This window comes from Myxine glutinosa, chromosome 9 (genome assembly GCF_964187855.1).
Source record: "Myxine glutinosa chromosome 9, kmMyxGlut1.1, whole genome shotgun sequence".
NCBI lineage: Eukaryota > Metazoa > Chordata > Myxini > Myxiniformes > Myxinidae > Myxine > Myxine glutinosa.
Genome location: NC_136269.1, coordinates 129235771 through 129257885, shown reverse-complemented (window position 1 = coordinate 129257885; position 22115 = coordinate 129235771). Strand labels below are relative to the sequence as shown.

The following is a 22115-nucleotide window of genomic DNA, read 5'->3' as shown; positions in this document are numbered from 1 at the left end:
TATTTTTCAAGATATGCAGGTTACAATGTTCAGACATGCATGGCATCAGACATACATGGCGGCGGCCATCTTGGATTTTGACGTGGCGACCCAATTTTAAACAGCGTTCTTGCTTGTGCCTCGATACACCCACACACCAGATTAGACGTTGGTACTTCGCTTATTTTTCAAGATATTTCGCTCACAAGGTTCAGACATATATATGGCGGCGGCCATCTTGGATTTTGACGTGGCGACCCAATTTTAAACAGCGTTCTTCCTTATGCCTAGATACACCCACACACCAGATTAGACGTTGGTACTTCGCTTATTTTTCAAGATATTTCGCTCACAAGGTTCAGACATATATATGGCGGCGGCCATCTTGGCTTTTGACATAGCGACCCGATTTTAAACAGCGTTCTTCCTTGTGCCTAGATACACCCACACACCAGATTAGACGTTGGTACTTTGCTTATTTTTCAAGATATTCATCTCACAAGGTTCGGACATACATGGCGGCGGCCATCTTGGATTTTGACGTGGCGACCCAATTTTAAACAGCGTTCTTCCTTGTGCCTAGATACACCCACACACCAGATTAGACATTGGTACTTCGCTTATTTTTCAAGATATTCATCTCACAAGGTTCGGACATACATGGCGGCGGCCATCTTGGATTTTGACATAGCGACCCGATTTTAAACAGCGTTCTTCCTTGTGCCTAGATACACCCACACACCAGATTAGACGTTGGTACTTCGCTTATTTTTCGAGATATTTCGCTCACAAGTTTCAGACATATATATATATATGGTGGCGGCCATCTTGGATTTTGACGTGGCGACCCAATTTTCAATAGCTTTCGTCCTTATGCCGAGATACACCCACACACCAAATTAGAAGTTGGTACTTCGCTTATTTTTCAAGATATTCATCTCACAAGGTTCAGACATACATGGCATCAGACATACATGGCGGCGGCCATCTTGGATTTTGACGTGGGTTGCACCCACACACCAAATTCGAATGCGGTCCTTCGCTTACGCACGCACGCACGGACGGACGGACACACGGACGGAGGGGAAAGCCATAGTCCCCCTTTCGCTCCGCTGAGCGACGGGGGACAATAATGTACTTGCCTTTTCGTTCTGTTTGGATTTGATTCTAAAGGAAGGGTGTCAGACGACATATCTGACCAAATTCGAAGTTCTTGCTTTTGCTAAACCAAGCGATTGTATGTTTGTTGTGCGTCATGATGACTGCTGCCTTGTTGACACAGCAAAATTAATGGATGAAGGACAGACCTAGGCAGGCAATTATGCACGCAATGTTGTTTTTTGTGGTTGTTTGCATTTTATTTTTTGAAAGCGAAATTTTGTTGTCTTCACTTTTAAAAGACATTTTCATCCTGTGAATTTTTCTTTGTGCCTGGAATGCAGCCATTAATGTCTACAGCATGCTGAAGTACCAGACACTCGTCCTAACTCTTCCGACGGTTCGTTTCTTGGAGAAGAAACTTCTTTGGCATGACACGCGCTTTACACCACTTTATCCATACCACATGCCCTATCGGGATATTCCTTGATACTCGGATAAAAGGATCCAGGAATCTCGTGTGGGGATTTGAAGGTAAAATAATATTTAAGGAAGAAACCACCCCCAACTCCCCAAGACGACGACCTCAAGATGTATTTAACTTTTACGCACGAGTGACTCTACGAGGAAAACAATCGGGTTTCTTTCAATACAGTACATGCTTCTACCACAAGGCCTCTTCGAATTACTTTTTTTAATTACTAATTTTAATTTGAAGTAGAATTTAACACTTCAGGCTATTCCATATATATATATATATATATATATATATATATATATATATATATATATATATATATATATATATATATATGTATATATATATATATATATATATGTCTAGACTGTGAGAAATAGCAGAAACTCCGCAATATGAGCAGGGTGCCTCATGTGCATTCAATAAATAATTATAATCGGAAGAAATTAAATAAGTTATAGACATAGCTTCAAGAAGATCGGTCTTTTATTTTCCGACAAGCCTTCGGCCAAATTGGCCTTCTTCTCAGTCTTCCTCGAGTTCAATGAAAGGCTTAGCCTGAAGCTTAGCCGAAAGGCTTAGCTCAGGTTTCGTTGAACTTGATCGATCGTCTTGAAGCTACGTTCGTTAATTATTTAATTTTACCCCGATTACATGTAATATGTGTATATATATATATATATATATATATATATATATATATATATATATATATATATATAATTATATAATTAGATATTTTTGAGATTTTACATCTTCTTCAGTATGCAGCACATGGCTGTGGGTAGCATAATTTGCTGTGGACTCAGAGGTGCCGCTGATGCAGTGCCCCTTATAGGTTAGAGCCGAAATTTGTAATTTGCGGAGGGTGCCGGTGATAGCTCGCCCACTTTGTACATGCATGTATTTGTCAGAAGAGCACCTGGTATATTCGTGGACCTATCAACATAATAGATGGGATTTGACCCTGCGGTGTCCCACTGACATTAGATCTTTGTGTGCTTAGTTGGGAATTTCAAAAGGCCAACCCAGAAAACGTTATTGCAAATGAAGCAATATGTACATCTTGAGTAATGTAAAAAATAATTACATGAGGCTCTGTTGGTTTGAATGTTTTCTGCACCATTTTCATTTGTTGGAGGTGGCATATGAAATGTGGGGATGATGGTTTGTGTTTACATTTTCAATGAGACAGACGTATGCATGATCATGTGACTAAAGCAAAACAGATCATGTGACTCAAAACAAAACAGATCATGATGATGTAACTAAAACAAAAAAATCCTAAAGCGGGGAATAACGGAATTTGGTTTGTGTGATCTGAAATTCTGAATCGTCATCTGCGTCGTGTTCCTGGACGTTGTGACACTTAAGTTAAAAAAAAAAAAAAAAAAAAAAAAAAAAAGCGAGGGATTTCGTTCCACGTTCTCCTGAAGAATATCAGTTTTTCAGGGAAAATTTAAATCACAGACGGACTGGTCGAGGCCCGCTGCAAGTAACTGCTTACAAAATGCATCCTGGCAAAAGTGTGTCAATTACGTAATTGTCACTTTTACTGAATAATTTTGATGCTCAGATTCGATTAAAACCACCGTTTAGAGGCCATTTTTCCCCGCAAAGCAGGGGTTGGCCTTTTTCGGGGACCATGGTTGTTGTTGTTTTTTGGTCCCCTTTTTGAAGCAATGTTTTACGGCCGGATGCCCTTCCTGCCGCCAACTCTGTTTGTCGCCTTTTTACGACACAGGGAATTACCAGTGTACTGGTACTCAATTTGCCGACCTCGGAAGGATGACAGGCTGAGTCAACCCCCCTGGCGTTAATTCAGCGATCGACCGGGATTCAAACCCAGGATCCTTGGATCCTAAGCTGGCACCCTAGCCGCTAGCCCAACACCAGGATTAACCGAAAGTTAAATTTGGTTGAATATGTTTGAATGGACTGCAACTTTTTCATCTGAATTTTAGAACGATTAACACTCTTTGTAATCGGAAATAATTGCATCCAATCCTGGTAAATGAAAAATATATGATTGACTGACTAATTTCACGCACTTCTCAACCCAGAAAAGAAAAAATACTGCAATGATCATCCACATTTGATTAGATATATCTAAATTTGCCTTAGAACTCGGTGGACGGAGGGGGCTCTTTTTATTATTATTTCTTTTTCAAGGAACCTATTATTATGGAAAGAGATTGAAAATTTTTGAATTGCTGTTTGGAGTCCAGTTTTTATGCAGTGAATGTATCAGTTTGTTGTATTTTGTGTTTAATACGACTATTGTAATACTTAACCCTCTTTTGTACTCGTGTCTTGAGCCTTCCCCTTTCATATGCAACACATGGTTGTGGGTAGCATCATTGGTTGAGGGGGCATGGCTTTGCCACTGATTCCGGTGCCCCCTACTGCCCTACTCCAGGTTAGAGTAAGAATTTGTAATTTGTTCATGGTGCTGGTGATAGCTCACCTACTCCTTCGAAGGACACCGTGGGATCTTTGATGGGACACCTGGCTAAACGACCCTCCGAGGGATGGGACACACTGACTGATTCTTAAACCAGCATGTGAAATTCCAAGATGGGAGTTTAGAAGAGAACCCAGGCTCGATGGATTGCAGGAGATTGTGCAGACCTCTCGGTTATCCTGGCAGCCCTATGCCGTGAACCCAGCAAAAGGTATCATCATGATAGAACGAAGATGAGTCTTTCTCTTAAATAAATGCTGGTGATATATCTGTGTCAGCAGACTGGTAGAACAATGGAGGAAATTCGAATGTTGATTGAGGTGTGCTAAACACAATGGGAAGAAAGGTAGGAGAAACTGGAACTTTTGGGCATTAATCCTTTGTTGGAACAAAAGAGACAGCTAGGATTGGGTTAGGGTTGATTATAGGGGGGTAGTGAGTCACGTGTGGTCGAGAATGACTGATTTTGACAGGGAGAGTCATGGTTTCAAGGTTAAAGGTCAATTTGACCGGGATAAATGTGAAAATAATAGGGATGGGGGAGGGGGAAAGTGATGGAATGAGATTGAACTAAAATGTACAATTTGTTTGTCTGTCTGACCGTGATACATTTGGTCGTTAATCAATTTCAACCAAACTTTACAGGACTACGGGTCACATGATGGAGGTTGTAGAGACTTCATTTGCCCCCTACTCTCCAATGGCGGGTTTTCTGCCTTGAGCGAAGTCTGTGTTAAGGTACATACATGTTAAGTTAGCTTATCGTGGGGTTTTTCCATTGTCGCTTCTCATAATAAAATGTTAGCATAATATTAATGTCATTACAAAACCAAATTAATAATAATATCCCCCCTCCTGAAAAGGTTTTTCTTTGTTGGACGTATGCCATGTGAACATGAATGGATACCTTATCGTGACGTTTCATGGGGCACCACTACCAGACCAAAGTAAAAAATGTGTATAATAACCACAACCATGTATGATTAACTTTTTAAACAGTCGCTACTGCTGGACCTACAAGTCGTTAAAGCCGACGTTTCAGCGAGAATCCACTTGCCCTTGTTCACGGCATATGTTGTAGTGAAGAAGAAGATTAAAAATCATCAAATGACATTTTCAAGCTTCTTTGTCTTCACTTCAACATCTGCCAATGAACAAGGCAAGCAAATTATTGATGAAACATCGGCTTAACCAACTTGTAAGTCCAGCTTTTGCATTTATATACTTTTACTGATTTAATTTCATTTGATTGGATGAATCATAACCTGCATCGATTTAGTCCCGACTGCACAAAACTGAAAGGGATGAATCCTTTTCTAAATCTGAACGTCCTTGAGGCATTATATGCTTATCGCGTCCTCTCAGAAGAATGTATCCGAGCCCAGATCTACTGTAATCTATATACAACCATAGGGGATAACATGCTCATTCCTGCTGCTCACATAAGGAGAGGGTGCACTAGTTATATAAAGTAAAAAGACTTTAAGTGATATAAATATTCATGAAATGGTAAAAAAAAGAAGTTTGATTCACAATAAATGCCTTAATGTAAAAATGCAGGAGAGTGAGAAGAGAAAGAAAAGTGTAATACATAAAAATAAAAGGGGGAAAAAAAGATTGGTAAAGGATTGAAAGATTTTTAAGAGACGGGGGGTGAAAGCGAATGAAAAGCGCTCATTGATCCCATGGGGAGCCAATGTACCGATCATGTCCATAAGGCCAAAGCGTTCAGAATCATTGGAATCTCCCGCGATGACGCTATCTCTGAGGGCCTTTCACTTACTCACCGCAGGCAGGTTGGTGGTCTTTCCGTCTTCTACCGACTCCTCTCCGGCCTTGCTCCCCCAGCTCTCTCTGGGCTCTGTCCCCCAAATATTCCTACAGGTCGCACAAGATCTGCCTGCAACCCTCTTATGGTTAAACTGCCAAAATCAAGACTCTCTGCTCACCTTCACTCCTTCATTCCTCTTTTCTCCCGCCTCTGGAACAAACTCCCTCACTCTCTTCAATCCTACTCCTCTCTCCAGGTCTTTTAAACAGCTGTTCACCACCATCTCTTATCTTCCCCAATCCAAAACCTTGATCTTTTCGACCCCCGCTAATTTCACCCTAAATCCACTTTTTTGAGGTGCCGACTTCTTTCCTGGAAGTCCTTGGTGTCCTTGCGTTTTATACCTATCCTGCCTCCCCCCAGGCCCTCTCCCTCCCACACATCTCCCGATGTCCCTGCTCTCAAATGTTGTGTTTGTGTGCTTCCTCCCCTTCTCTCCCCATCTTGTCGACCGCTCCCCTTTTTATATACTTTGTTTGCTTGTTTGTTTGATTTGTTTGTTTGATAAATGTTAGCTCTTTCACGAGCCTCGACCCTGTATACAAAAAAAGGCTCTTTTGCTCTTTACTCTTTGCTCTTCGTTGCTCTTTGCCTTCATGACTCCGTGGTACTGAAATGGAGCGAAATACGGGAAACTACCATGTGGTTGAATGAGTATTTGGGAAGATTGAAGTGTCGAGCAACCGGCTTGGAGAGGTCTGTGAGGTTGATTTGTAAATCGAGGAAGTGATTACGAAAATGACCGCCCGGTTTCACCAGCGTCCATCTTGCAGAGGGTGCACGTGATTCCATAGATCATATTTGTGGTGCATTTGAGCGTTTTTTTTTAAATGCAGTACGACTGAATGGAAGTGCCAGGTGGACGAAAAAGCTCGGGAAATATTCCGAGAGGATTTCTTCATGCATATCCCAAGTGATTTATTATTTGGTGATTAACACACTCATGGCTCACACCAACATAAATATACACTGGTGGGAATTTTAAATGCATTGAACATTATTTGCTGCTTTAAAAAAATCTGGCTTAGAATTGAATTTAAATACACCAATTGCTTATATATTTATGCTTGATAGTTCGGAGGCCGTTAACTAAACCGGTTGATTGACCCAGACCTAGGTCGGTTATTGTGCGGAAAGCCCCTCGTGTATATTGTGGGAAACATGGATGGGATTTTAACATCTGGGGTGTGTTTCTTTCGTGGCTTGCTATCGCTTGCCAACCCAGGCGTTCCGTATCAACTGGTTTGCAAACCTCTTGGCAAGCGGAGCAAGCGATCACGGAGGTGCTTGGCGAGTGGTGCTTGCTAACAGAACGCACCCACTTATGTTAGCAAAATGGTCGCCACATTCGGATTCAAAATGATTGGTGGCTGTTTCTTCAATTTCACTCTCGCAGAGGATGATATTCTCTCGCAGAAGCCTGGTGTTGGCTTAGCGGTTAGGGTGCAGGCTTGGGATCCTTGGATCCTGGGTTCGAATCCTGGTCGATCGCTGAATTAATGCCAGGTCGGCAAATTGAGTACCAGTTCACTGGTAATTCCCTGTGTGTCGCAAGAGGCGACTAACGGTTGGTGACAGGAAGGGCATCCGGCCATAAAGCATTGCTTCAAAAAAGGGGACCACAGTGCCTGAAAAAGGCCAACCCCCCCTGCTCTGCGGGGAAAAATAGCCTCGAAAGGGGGTTCTTCTAGACCGAGAGGATGATATTGTTAAAACGTGCGTTTCATCCTTTAATTGTTACTCTATTTTTCATCCCAGTTCTTCAAGATCTACAAATTTGCAAAACCTCTCCCCCCCCCCCCCCCCCCAAATGCACAGTGTAAGGTGCATACATAAGCTTGGTGAAGAGTTCCTCCTTCTGGCTCCCCATTTAAAATAATCTCTTTCCTTCTTCTTCGTACTATGTAGTCATTGCCAACACAATACAATCGTTTGTGGAAGTTCTCACCAGAGGATCGGTGTAAAAGTGAAATTGAAGACCCGAACAGCATGTGCTCGAGTACCACAATAGGATTGTTTCCATGGAGTATTCTTGTTAAGGGGTGCCGAGCACTCCATTCCGTCTGAGTGCTTGCTTTGGTGCTTTGAATCGAGCAAGCTGTTTCCTGATGGAACAACAACAACAACAACAACATGCATTTTAAGGCCATTTTCCCTGCTGGAGCGGGGGTTAGCCTTGCGGTCCTCATGACAATCTTCTCCATTTTGCCCTATTTTCTGCATCTCCCCTTGTTTAACCCCCTTGCCCGCATTTCTTCTTCCACCATCTTTAGCCAAATCTTTCTCGGTCTTCCCCATCCTCTACTTCCTTCTACATTCATTTCCATCACTCTTCTCAACCAGTCACTTTCATCCTTCCTCAACACATGACCAAACCATCTCAACCTGTTCCTCTTCACAGCATCAATCACAGGCTCTATTCCCATCATAAATTGCTTCCTGATGGAACACACCCATGGTAAACAAAGGGATTATGGCCTTTCCAACCTCACCCACCATTTGCCAATATGTTATACGCCTGCTCTCTTCCCATTTGACCCCATTACCGAAGAAAAACGCAAACTCTTTTGTAAATGTGGAGCAGTGAGCTATTAATTCTCACACTGCTGGGCCTGTGCTAATACATTATGCAGCAAAATGAACCCTTCAACTTGCGTCACTTGGGAACCGTCAAGGAAGGGAAATTGATGCAGCAACAGGAGGGTGATTCAAAATGCAGGTTAATTGTTCTGGTTTTAGTGCTTTCACCTGAGGTTATAGTTGGTGTTGTACAAGTCTATGAAACCGTGTCGTGTCGCCTTCAGCAATCCCAAGGGTGCATTTGGAGAATAGTTGGCTATTACGTGCCAGTATTGGGCACATTGCAGATTCCTCACGCATGGACACTGCTTTTGATGCACCCTGCAAGTAATAGATGGAAAGCTTCATAACTTAGTCATGAGTGTGCTGATGCCCTGGGAGGGAGTTTGGAAGGTATTCTTATTTTAAGTGGACACGACTATTTGTAGGTTTCCCCATAGCTCTGCGTTTCCAGTTTATGAGCATTTTGAATATTTGGCAAACAAAGCGATTCAGATGAAAACATGAGGTCTGGGTTTCATTGAACTTCACTCGTGACCTCCAGCCACATCCTGTGTGACGCACAGAAAGCATCGGTGTTAAATAAAAGTCCACCACTGTGGTGGCTATTCTTGAGTTAGATAAGACGAAAGCTTGACGGGAAAGCGTGAACATCAATACCTATAAAAGGAGCCCTGCGTGCGAGTTCCACCCATTGGTTAGATAGTTCGTCTGACTCCACCCACAATTTCTATACAATGGCCGCCAATTTATGAACCCTTTAGATTTTAGAATGTCGGTGTACCCTTGGGAATTACCCTTTACAAGAACCCTTTAGAAGTACCGGTACCCTTTTAGCATTACCCTTTGCAATTATCCTTTAGAATTACCCATGCAGCATTACCCTTTTAGAATTACCCCTCTAGAATCACCCATTTGGAATTACCCCTCTAGAATTACCATTTAGAATTATCCTTTTAGAATAACCCTTTGGAAATTATCCATTAGAATTACCCTCTAGAATTACCCTTTCAAATTACCCATTATAATTACCCTTTATAATTACCCATTATAATTACCCTTTATAATTACCCTTTATAATTGAATGAATGAATGAATGAATGAATTTCACCCTTTATAATTACCCTCTAGAATTACCCTTTATAATTACCCTTTATAATTACCCTTTATAATTGTCCCCCGTCGCACAGCATAGCGAAAGGGGGACTATGGCTTTCCCCTCTGTGCGTGCGGGCGTGCGTGTTTGCGTGCGTGCGTGCGTGCATGCGTAAGCGAAGGACCGCATTCGAATTTGGTGTGTGGGTGCAACCCACGTCAAAATCCAAGATGGCCGCCGCCATGTATGTCTGATGCCATGTATGTCTTAAACTTGTGAGATGAATATCTTGAAAAATAAGCGAAGTACCAACTTCTAATTTGGTGTGTGGGTGTATCTAGGCATAAGGAAGAACGCTATTGAAAATTGGGTCGCCACGTCAAAATCCAAGATGGCCGCCACCATATATATGTCTGAAACTTGTGAGCGAAATATCTCGAAAAATAAGCGAAGTACCAACTGCTAATCTGGTGTGTGGGTGTATCTAGGCACAAGGAAGAAGGCTGTTTAAAATTGAGTCGCCACGTCAAAATCCAAGATGGCCGCCGCCATGTATGTCTGAACCTTGTGAGATGAATATCTTGAAAAATAAGCGAAGTACCAACTTCTAATTTGGTGTGTGGGTGTATCTCGGCATAAGGAAGAACGCTATTGAAAATTGGGTCGCCACGTCAAAATACAAGATGGCCGCCACCATATATATGTCTGAAACTTGTGAGCGAAATATCTCGGAAAATAAGCGAAGTACCAACTTCTAATTTGGTGTGTGGGTGTATCTAGGCATAAGGAAGAACGCTATTGAAAATTGGGTCGCCACGTCAAAATCCAAGATGGCCGCCACCATATATATGTCTGAAACTTGTGAGCGAAATATCTCGAAAAATAAGCGAAGTACCAACTTCTAATTTGGTGTGTGGGTGTATCTCGGCATAAGGAAGAACGCTATTGGAAATTGGGTCGCCACGTCAAAATCCAAGATGGCCGCCACCATATATATGTCTGAAACTTGAGCGAAATATCTCGAAAAATAAGCGACGTAGCAACTTCTAATCTGGTGTGTGGGTGCATCTAGGCACAAGGAAGAACGCTGTTTAAAATTGGGTCGCCACGTCAAAATCCAAGATGGCCGCCGCCATGTGTGTCTGAACCTTGTGAGATGAATATCTTGAAAACTAAGCGAAGTACCAACTTCTAATTTGGTGTGTGGGTGTATCTCGGCATAAGGAAGAAAGCTATTGTAAATTGGGTCGCCACGTCAAAATTCAAGATGGCCGCCACCATATATATGTCTGCAACTTGTGAGCGTAATATCTTGAAAAATAAGCAAAGTACCAACTTCTAATCTGGTGTTTGGGTGTATCTAGGCACAAGGAAGAACGCTATTGTAAATTGGGTCTCCACGTCAAAATCCAAGATGGCCGCCGCCATGTATGTCTGAACCTTGTGAGCGGAATATCTTGAAAAATACGTGAGGTACCAACTTCTAATCTGGTGTATGGGTGTATCTAGGCATACGGAAGAACGCTATTGAAAATTGGGTGGCCACGTCAAAATCCAAGATGGCCGCCTCCATGTATGTCTGAACCTTGTGAGCGAAATATCATATCATAGCATGTTTTCTGCGTCTTCCACTTTGTCAACTCACATCACTTCACCGACGGGGGACCTAGGCGTAACACTTGTTACCCTTTATAATTACCCTTTATAATTACCCTTTATAATTACCCTCTAGAATTACCCTTTATAATTACCCTTTATAATTACCCTCTAGAATTACCCTTTATAATTACCCTCTAGAATTAGCCTTTATAATTACCCTCTAGATTTACCCTCTATAATTACCCTTTATAGTTACCCTCTAGAATTACCCTTTACTAGGGCATGCCCGTACTATATATATATCTAAAATTATATCCCCCCCCTCTATTTACATGAAATGGTTTGGTCCATTCGCAAAGCCAAAGCGAACGGCTTGCGAGTACGGTAGAACCCCCCCCCCCCCTCTATTTACATGAAATGGTTTGGTCCATTCGCAAAGCCAAAGCGAACGGCGAACGGCTAAATCGCCATAGCTCGGTAGCTCGCTGCTCTCTGATTGGTCGAATCGTTTTTTGGACATAGCTCGGTAACTACTTGTCCGATTAATATGAAACCTTGAAAAGGCACATCCTCGGGTCCCCAGCAATATACCTGGCAAGTTTCAAGTATATCGGACCGGTAGTTGTCGAGAAACAGCGGTCGCATACACACAGAGATTACTGGAATTATAGATAGATAATTACCCTCTAGAATTACCCTTTATAATTACCCTTTATAATTACCCATTATAATTACCCATTATAATTACCCTTTATAATGGAATGAATGCATGAATGAATGAATTTCACCCTTTATAATTACCCTTTATAATTACCCTCTAGAATTACCCTTTGTAATTACCCTTTATAATTACCCTTTATAATTACCCTTTATAATTGTCCCCTGTCGCACAGCGTAGCGAAAGGGGGACTATGGCTTTCCCCTCCGTGCGTGCGGGTGTGCGTGCGTGCGTGCGGGCGTGCGTGCGTGCGTAAGCGAAGGACCGCATTCGAATTTGGTGTGTGGGTGCAACCCACGTCAAAATCCAAGATGGCCGCCGCCATGTATGTCTGATGCCATGTATGTCTTAACCTTGTGAGATGAATATCTTGAAAAATAAGCAAAGTACCAACTTCTAATCTGGTGTGTGGGTGTATCGAGGCATAAGGAAGAACGCTATTGAAAATTGGGTCGCCACGTCAAAATCCAAGATGGCCGCCGCCATGTATGTCTGAACCTTGTGAGATGAATTTCTTGAAAAATAAGCGAAGTACCAACTTCTAATTTGGTGTGTGGGTGTATCTCGGCATAAGGAAGAAAGCTATTGAAAATTGGGTCGCCACGTCAAAATCCAAGATGGCCGCCACCATATATATGTCTGAAACTTGAGCGAAATATCTCGAAAAATAAGCGACGTACCAACTTCTAATCTGGTGTGTGGGTGCATCTAGGCACAAGGAAGAACGCTGTTTAAAATTGGGTCGCCACGTCAAAATCCAAGATGGCCGCCGCCATGTGTGTCTGAACCTTGTGAGATGAATATCTTGAAAACTAAGCGAAGTACCAACTTCTAATTTGGTGTGTGGGTGTATCTCGGCATAAGGAAGAACGCTATTGTAAATTGGGTCGCCACGTCAAAATCCAAGATGGCCGCCACCATATATATGTCTGCAACTTGTGAGCGTAATATCTTGAAAAATAAGCAAAGTACCAACTTCTAATCTGGTGTTTGGGTGTATCTAGGCACAAGGAAGAACGCTATTGTAAATTGGGTCGCCACGTCAAAATCCAAGATGGCCGCCGCCATGTATGTCTGAACCTTGTGAGCGGAATATCTTGAAAAATACGTGAGGTACCAACTTCTAATCTGGTGTGTGGGTGTATCTAGGCATACGGAAGAACGCTATTGAAAATTGGGTGGCCACGTCAAAATCCAAGATGGCCGCCTCCATGTATGTCTGAACCCTGTGAGCGAAATATCATATCATAGCATGTTTTCTGCGTCTTCCACTTTGTCAACTCACATCACTTCACCGACGGGGGACCTAGGCGTAACGCTTGTTACCCTTTATAATTACCCTTTATAATTACCCTTTATAATTACCCTTTATAATTACCCTCTAGAATTACCCTTTATAATTACCCTTTATAATTACCCTCTAGAATTACCCTTTATAATTACCCTCTAGAATTAGCCTTTATAATTACCCTCTAGATTTACCCTCTATAATTACCCTTTATAGTTACCCTCTAGAATTACCCTTTATAATTACCCTCTAGAATTACCCTTTATAATTACCCTCTAGAATTACCCTTTATAATTACCCTTTATAATTACCCTCTAGAATTACCCTTTATAATTACCCTCTAGAATTACCCTTTATAATTACCCTCCAGAATTACCCTTTATAATTAATAATAATAATAATAATTCATTTATTTTGTATAGCGCTTTTCCAGAAGCCCAAAGGCGCTTTGACAGAGTGGCAAACATAATGCATAACAATACATGAAAACAACAATTGCAAAAAGACAAGAATCAATAGGGAAATATTTAAAGCAAAAGGAGGGAGAAGGAGAAGAGATAGTCAGGGGTTAAATGCTGTGGGTTGAATGTTGAATGCAGTGTTGAATAGGTGGGTCTTTAGTGATGTTTTGAATGTGGTGAGTGAGGAGGAGTCTCTGATGGTGTGAGGTAGTGAGTTCCAGAGGGTGGGAGCAGCGATGGAGAAGGCCCTGTCCCCCCAGGATCTGAATTTGGTCCGGATGGAGGGGGTCAGGAGGTTGGTACCAGCAGAGCGGAGGTTGCGGGTGGGAGTGTGTCTGGAGAGGAGGTCAGCCAGGTAGGATGGGGCCAGGTTATGGAGGGCTTTGTATGTCAAGAGGAGGATTTTGTACTGGATTCTCTGGGGGATGGGGAGCCAGTGAAGCTTGTAAAGGACGGGGGTGATGTGGTCACGGGTCTGGGAATGGGTGAGTAGACGGGCAGCGGAGTTCTGAATGTATTGGAGTTTATTGGTGATTTTTGAGGGTGAACCATAGAGGAGGCTATTGCAGTAGTCCAGACGGGAGGTGATGAAGGCGTGGATGAGGGTTTCTGCAGCCGTGGAGGAGAGGGATGAGCGGAGACGGGCAATGTTTTTCAGGTGAAAGAAGGCTGACTTTGTGATCTGTTTAGTGTATTTGTCGAAGGAAAGGGTTTGGTCAAAGATGACGCCAAGATTCCGGATGTGAGGGGAGGTGGATACTGGGATACCGTCGATGTTGAGGGCAAAGTTATGGGTGGATTTTGTGAGCGTTTTTGGGCCAATGATGATTATTTCAGATTTATCACAGTTAAGCTTGAGGAAGTTGATTTGAAGCCAGGATTTTATTTCAGTGATGCAGTTTGTCAGGATAGAGTGGGTGTCGGTGGAGACGGACTTGGTGGAGATGAAAAGCTGGATGTCATCGGCGAAGCAGTGGAATTGGAGACCATGACGGCGGATTAAGTGACCGAGCGGGGACAGGTAAAGGATGAAGAGGAGGGGGCCAAGAACTGAACCTTGGGGGACACCTTGGGGGAGGGGAGCAGTGGGGGATTTGCAGTTATTGATGGAGATGAACTGGCATCTGTCAGAGAGGTATGATTTAATCCAAGAGAGGGCAGTGCCGGTAACGTTAAAGGTGGATTCAAGTCGGGTGAGGAGGATAGTGTGATCGATGGTGTCAAAGGCAGCGCTGAGGTCGAGGAGGACGAGAATGTTGAGGTTGCCAGCGTCAGAGGAGAGGAGAAGGTCGTTGGTGATTTTGAGGAGAGCAGTTTCAGTACTGTGGTTGGAGCGGAATCCGGATTGGAATGTTTCATACAGGTTATTGGCAGAGAGATGATGTTTGAGTTGAGTGGCTACAGCGCGTTAGAATTACCCTTTATAATTACCCTCTAGAATTACCCATTATAATTACCCTCTAGAATTACCCTTTATAATTACCCTCTAGAATTAGCCTTTTATAATTACCCTCTTGAATTACCCTTTATAATTACCCTCTAGAATTAGCCTTTATAATTACCCTCTAGAATTAGCCTTTATAATTACCCTCTAGAATTGCCCTTTATAATTACCCTCTATAATTACCCTCTAGAATTACCCTTTATAATTACCCTCTAGAATTACCCTTTATAATTACCCTCTATAATTACCCTCTATAATTACCCTCTATAATTACCCTGTATAATTACCCTTTATAATTACCCTTTATAATTACCCTTTATAATTACCCTCTTGAATTACCCTTTATAATTACCCTCTAGAATTACCCTGTATAATTACCCTTTATAATTACCCTTTATAATTACCCTTTATAATTACCCTTTATAATTACCCTTTATAATGACCCTTTATAATTACCCTCTATAATTACCCTTTATAATTACTCTCTAGAATTACCCATTTAGAATTACCCTTTATAACTACCATCATTTTCGAAATAATGATAACGTAACGTTAATATTATAGTAAATCTAATCATAACACTAATCCCCTCGTCGTGACTGAAAACGTACTGGAAGTTAAACTATATCATGTTCTACATATTAAAGTAGCGGCAGCTTTGTGTCCATTACGTTATTACGTTTATGCTGTCATTACGACATCTAACTCCACCGACCGACATTTTAATTACTAGTACAACCGCTCACTATGGGAGTGGCAGGAAGGGCCATTCATCTTTGGGGTATATCGATTACAGTCGATCTATGGTCGGGTCTCAAGAACATTGGGTGTGTGTTAATTTACCAAGTTTCTTGTGGAGAGATCGCCAAGTGGTTTAAAGATTCGAGCAAGCACTCCATTCAAAACCGTTAAGGAATGGCTGGCTTGGCAAGTGATAGTTAGCTGCTTGGTAAATGAGCACATCTCAAGCCTTGTGGGGTATATAGATTACAGTAGATCTTCGCTCAGTTCTGTAAGTAAAACGTACCTCATGGATGTCGAGATTTCTCCAAATTTCTTTGTTTAATGTTATAAGCAGCATTAGCGACTGTTTAAAACGCTAATCATGTGTGTTTGTGGTTTATAATATTTTACAAGCCTGGCTACGCCGCTGTTAGACTTTCGGTCTTGTTTTTGAGAAAAGTCATCTTACAGTTTACAAATTCTGACTTCAAAACCAAATTGGGCTCTTAGCATTCCCATCCAAGCCCTACTTCATGATTCAGAGAACCGAGGTGGAAATCCCAAAAACCATGCGTGTTTATCCACTGTCTTTTGGAATTTTGAGTGGTGAAGGAATTTAAGCGAGTTTAGTGATTACAAAAAGAAAAGTTTGTGAGCGAAACAAGGCGAATAAGAATACGTCAACACGAGTTTGAAGATGGCGTGTTGTTCTTGGAACTTGTGCATGCACATTGGGTTTCTCCCATTGTGTTGATGTGATCATGCAGTCATCCGCTCCTGCTGAGATGACCTTTATACTGTATGTGATTATTTGTCCAGAATCACTTATTGTCATAAACATATCCAAGAATCACAGCATTGTAAGTTGGAAAACAGATTGGGGGGCAGGGGAAGGGGTACATGACTGCGCTTCAAAAGTGTTAGCCGTGACATATGTGCGGAACCAGACCCATGGTACAGCAACTGTGGTTCACAACATGTCCATCGACATGATGAGGGCACAGCATGTTCCAGGTGCTCCCACAACTAATCCATCGAGGAATCTCGATTGTCGGACGACAGAGGCCATCTGTGCCAGGCCAATTATGGCTGGCACTAGGTCACGTGTTGTAGAACGACCAAGTGCTGAACAGATGGGTAGCGGATAGATGGATGCAGTTGCCATGCGGTCTCGATGAATGTGTGAATTTTCCGAGTTAGCACACAGTAAGCAACCCAGGCAACAACTACATGGCAGCAGTGTGGCAGTTGTCGGAGTTACGCATGACATTGGAGCTCCAACCTGTCACATTTCTTCTTGTCTATTATAGGAAATTCTAGAATTTTTTTCTCCATTTTATTCCAATGGATTATGTGGTTAGTGCAAGGAATGGGAACAAGGATTATGTGGTTAGTGCAAGGTTAGTGCAAAATTTTAGAAACTCAATAAATTTGGATTTGAGATCAAAAGATGTACAGAAGGTCAGCTTTTATTTCTTGGTTTGTCTATGTACGAGGGCCAGTCAATAAGTAACCTTAAAATGGCGATATAAATTCGAGAATGTAATGTGTTTAGTTGTAGATGACATATGTTATATCTATGGGTAAGAGTCATGTTTTGCCTGTTTTAGATCTGGCAACATTGAGTAAATGACGTCAATAGAGCAGTTCCAAGATGGCGGCTCCCTTCGAAGCATGCACCAGGGATGGGCAACATTCTGTCATCCGTTTCTTGGGAAGTGAGGATGTGAATCCCAGTGAAATCCATCGCAGAATGAAGATGCAATATGGTGACGCATGTTTATCGCTGCAGAAAGTGTACGACTGGGAGAGGAAGTTTAAAAGTGGAGTGTCCAGTGTGGCCGACGCTGCTCGCTCGGGCCGGCCTCACACACCAGAAATGGTTGCAGGAGTTGAGCGCGTGCTAAGGGAAAACCGTCACATTACGCTCGATGAAGTGGTGTCCGAATTGAACATTAGCCATGGTTCACCACACCATATTATTCACAACGTGCTGGGTTTCCACAAAGTGTCTGCAAGGTGGGTGCATGGGTGCCTAGACAACTCGCACCTGAACTGAAAGAACAGCAAGTGGACGCATGTGAAGAACTTCTGCGACGTTACGAAACAGGAGTTGACGCTTTCTTACAGCGCATAGTGACTGGGGATTAAAGCTGGGTCCACTACTTTCATCCAGAAACGAAGAGGGCAAGCAAAGAGTGGCGCCATTGAACTTCACCGAAGCCCAAAAAATTTCCGCACACCGCCCTCCGCTGGAAAAGTGATGCTGATGCTCTTCTGGGATAGCCGAGGCCGACTTGTAGAGCATTACATGCCAAGAGGGACCATAGTCACCAGTGCATCATACTGTGACCTCCTTAAAAATCATCTGAAACCAGCAATCAGATCAAAACGTCGTAGACTACTCATTACCGGTGTTTTGCTGCAGCATGACAATGCTCGGCCCATACTGTCCGCACTGCAGCTGCAACAATCGAGGACCTGCATTTTGAGTGTCTTCCTCATCCACCCTACTCGCCAGACCTCACCCCTTCGGATTACCACATCTTTGGGCCACTTAAAGAAGCGCTTGATTTTCATGTAAATTGGATGAAAAATGGGGATTTTTGAAATTTGACCTCCAGTTGACCTTTGACCTCAAAATAATAGGCTTCTCAATTGTGACGACTTCTACAACTTGGTCAAGTTTCATGACGATCGGTTTCGAATTGTGACCTGTGGACGAGTGATAAACAGACAGACAGAGAATAACAAACACAATCGACCAATATACTTGAAAAAATCTTCGATTTTGCAAGTAATAAAACCATAAACCAACTACTCGCAGTACCAGTCTTCCAGCACAGTGTGGAATAGAAAACTTGCCACAAGCATAAATAAAAAAATTAGTTATTAAAACAAGGAAACTCCTCACTATCGACAAAATGTTATACAAAAATCAGTGCATCCTAAGAATGTACCTGTTGAGGGAAGAAGGTGGCGGCCTGATGGAACTCAATAAAGTGCACAGTGTGACGATGGTAGGATTAGCAGATTACATGAAAAGCTCAACCGACTACCGAATGCAATTTGGATCCACGCATGAACACCACATACCAGAAAAGGTATCTCTCACTCACCTTGCAAAAAGGTTCCAAAAACAGGTGCGATTAGAAGATGTCACGCCCCAAACCGAAACAACAATGAATACAGCCCCAACGATTGCTCAAAACACAAAATAAAAATACAAGATTGAAATACCAGCATATATAGTGACACATGGGAGAAAGACAAAAGAGCAGGGACATAGAAAAGATAGTTGGACAGATTGGGGATAGACAAAGAAGGTTCACTGGAACGGCTAAGAAGAGGTCCACTCAACTGGGACAGAGAACGAATCATTAATTAATGGCCAAGACCAAGGACGTTACACCAATGGCTTTAAGAAGATGGCAGGACTGACTCAATCAGATAGGTGTAGGTTCTGCAAGGTATAAACAGAAAGGACGAGCCACCTCCTTATGGAGATGTAAAAAACTCATGTCAGAACAGCTGTACACCCAAAGACACAACAAGGTATGTAGAGTAATCCAATGGCACATCTGCAAATATCTCAATATTCCAGTCCCAGAAAACGAATGGAAACATTAACCAAAAGCAATCATTGAAAACAAGTACATAATGTTCACGTCTGACCTGATAATCCCATCCAGCATGAACAAAGCACTGCGATCGGACATATTACTCAGATATGAAAAGGAAAACGAGAAAGCATCTGAAAATGCAACGCCTTCCGTGTCTTCGTATTCAGACATCTTCTTCTTCTGTATGCTCAAAATGACAGAAACAGTTAAAAAAAGAAAACAAATGAAAATTTATGATTTTTATACAGCCTTGACCTTTGAGCTTTAGATCTTAAAAAATAATCAGCTTCTAGCTTTTGTTTAGTGAACCATTTCTGTGACCCAATATGTTAATTCTTAAAACTACAGGTCAATTGGATGAAAATTGACAATTCTATGCATCCTTAACCTCTGACCTTTTGATCTAAAAAAACCCAATAGACTCCTACCTTTTAATTAGTGATCCAACTCAGTGACCCGATGTGCAAATTCTTTACATTTCAGGTCAATCGGGTGAAAATTGACGATTTCATGTTATGCTGACCTTTGACCTTTTGACCAAATTATTAATTTGCTTTCACCATATTTTCATAATAAATCTTTGTTGAAAATTTTATGACAAAACTCAAATGGTAAATTTTAATTTCAGGTCAATTGGACATAAATTGATTTTAGATGATGCTGACCTTTGACCTTCTGAAAAAAATTATTCATTTGCCTTCTCCGTATTATTATATTAAAGCTTTGGTGAAAATGTGATGACAAAACTCAAATAGTATATTGAAATTTCAGTTCAATTGTGTGAAATTTGATGACTTTGTGATGCTGAACCCTGACCTTTTGCAAGATTTTTAATTTGCCTTCTCCGTATTATCATAATTAAGCTTTGGTGAAAATTTGATGACAATAGCTCAAATGGTAAATTTAAATTTCAGGTAAATCGGGTGAAAATTGGTGATTTTACGCAACCTTGACCTTTGACCTTTTAATCAAAAAAACAACAACAATTAGCTTGTAGTTTTTGATTGGTGTACCAATTCAGTGACCCAATATGCAAATTCTTTAAATTTTAGATGAATTGGATGAAAATTAGCGTTTTTATTCATAAGGAAAAGGTAAACCATGCAAGGGATTTTAATGAAACAAAACCGCCACACGCGTCCCCAACGATTCAGAGATGCTTGTTGTTCTCGTGTTTGTCCAAAGAGGACAAGGCACCGGATCTTTGTAAACATTGTATTTACCTGTATGTTAATAAAATAGTTCTAAAGTCATTTGAGATCAATAATAAAACAGTAACCTTAAGCCATCATTGGGTTTTTCATGTTTTAAAGAGAATCTCATGATAATGAGCCTATAAGCAATATTGGTAAGTTGGTAGATTTGGATTTATTTGTGTTTCTCTACTCATTGTTGATTAAAGCATTGTGATGTCATCCATGGTCATCTTACTATAATTCACCAAATGTCCGTCCGTCTGTCCGTTCGAAGGTACCGTAAAAACTGCTGAACCGATCGCAAAGATATTTTCGGTGGGTAATCCTGGGATCCCAGGGGTAAAATAGGCTATTTAGTTTTCCCAATTTCAGCTTTAGTCTCCAGCATTCTCATGTTTCGACTCGCGCATAACATTCGCATGACGTTCATTGTTCTCATTGTGACGTCTTCTTACGTCGAGCAACGTACCCGCCCTACGGGCGGGGGCTTCAATTGGGAGGCCCAAATGAAAAGGCTAAATATCGGAAATTGAAGGCTTTTTTTCTTTTAAACGATTTATATAAACATCCGTTAAATTTCGATCGGTGCGGCCGTTTTTGCGGGAGCAAGTATCACCAGGATGTGGGAGTCCACGTTTGCACCGATCGCTGCACGTGTGCCGCACAAACGACTGCACCGATCGCTGCACGGCTGAATCGATCGGATGTGGCATGAAGGAGGACCAGATCTAACAGATCGCTGTCTCCATCGATCTTGCCAAGGCCGTAACACCTCTCGGCTCAAAATTCTTTAAACTGTTGATTTGGTGCATTTACACCTATCGGGAATTTGGTACACGTATCGGGAGTACATACGACATGGCGATTGTGAACACGATTATCGATCACGATTCACGATCATAGTGTATCGATCGCGATTTGAAACACGATGGAATAATATTTACCGATATGGCTTTTATTGAAATTCTAAAGATACTGTTTAGATTTTGATGATTTACGTGTGATATGATTCAACGGATGTTTATATGAATCGTTTAAAATAAAAAAGCCTTCAATTTCTGATATTTTGCCATTGCCATATGCAGATTCGCCACAGACCCACGATCGATGTTTCTATACGTGAACGTACCCGTTTGTTTGCGAGCAGGTACGTTTTTCATGGAAGTCCTTCACGAACTTGCTGTCCATGTCTGACGTGCGACTGAGGCTGCTACAGGAATGTGGAATTTATTGGTTTCATGCTTTAGCATTCGCCGTATCTGCATTGCCCGTTTGCTTCTGGCCTCCCACCCGTGCATAGCACGGGTATTTCTCTAGTGTGTAGTAACGTTGTTTCTCTTTTATGTCGGAAAGGACTTGGCTGGAGGAAATGATGGAGATGAGACAAACTTTTTTTTTGTCCGATTTCTTCTTCCATAATGTATTAACTGGGTTTGAATCTCGGGCCTGGCTACAAACTGCCATCCTGGTGTCTTGCAGGCGAGGCATCAATGTGTGTGCCGTCCCTTGGATGGGCGTTAAAGAGGGCATCCTTTCT

General features: G+C 41.9%; 1 protein-coding gene across 1 annotated transcript in view; it reads left to right on the top strand.

Moving 5' to 3' along the window:
* Positions 1 to 1744, top strand: part of MRPL4 (mitochondrial ribosomal protein L4) — a 34225-nt gene extending 32481 nt beyond the window's left edge. The window contains exon 9 of the mRNA XM_068128173.2: positions 1422 to 1744. Coding sequence (XP_067984274.2) covers positions 1422 to 1567 — 146 coding nt within the window. The 3' untranslated portion in view covers positions 1568 to 1744. The remainder of the gene's footprint in view (positions 1 to 1421) is intronic.
* The last annotated feature ends 20371 nt before the right edge of the window (positions 1745 to 22115 follow it).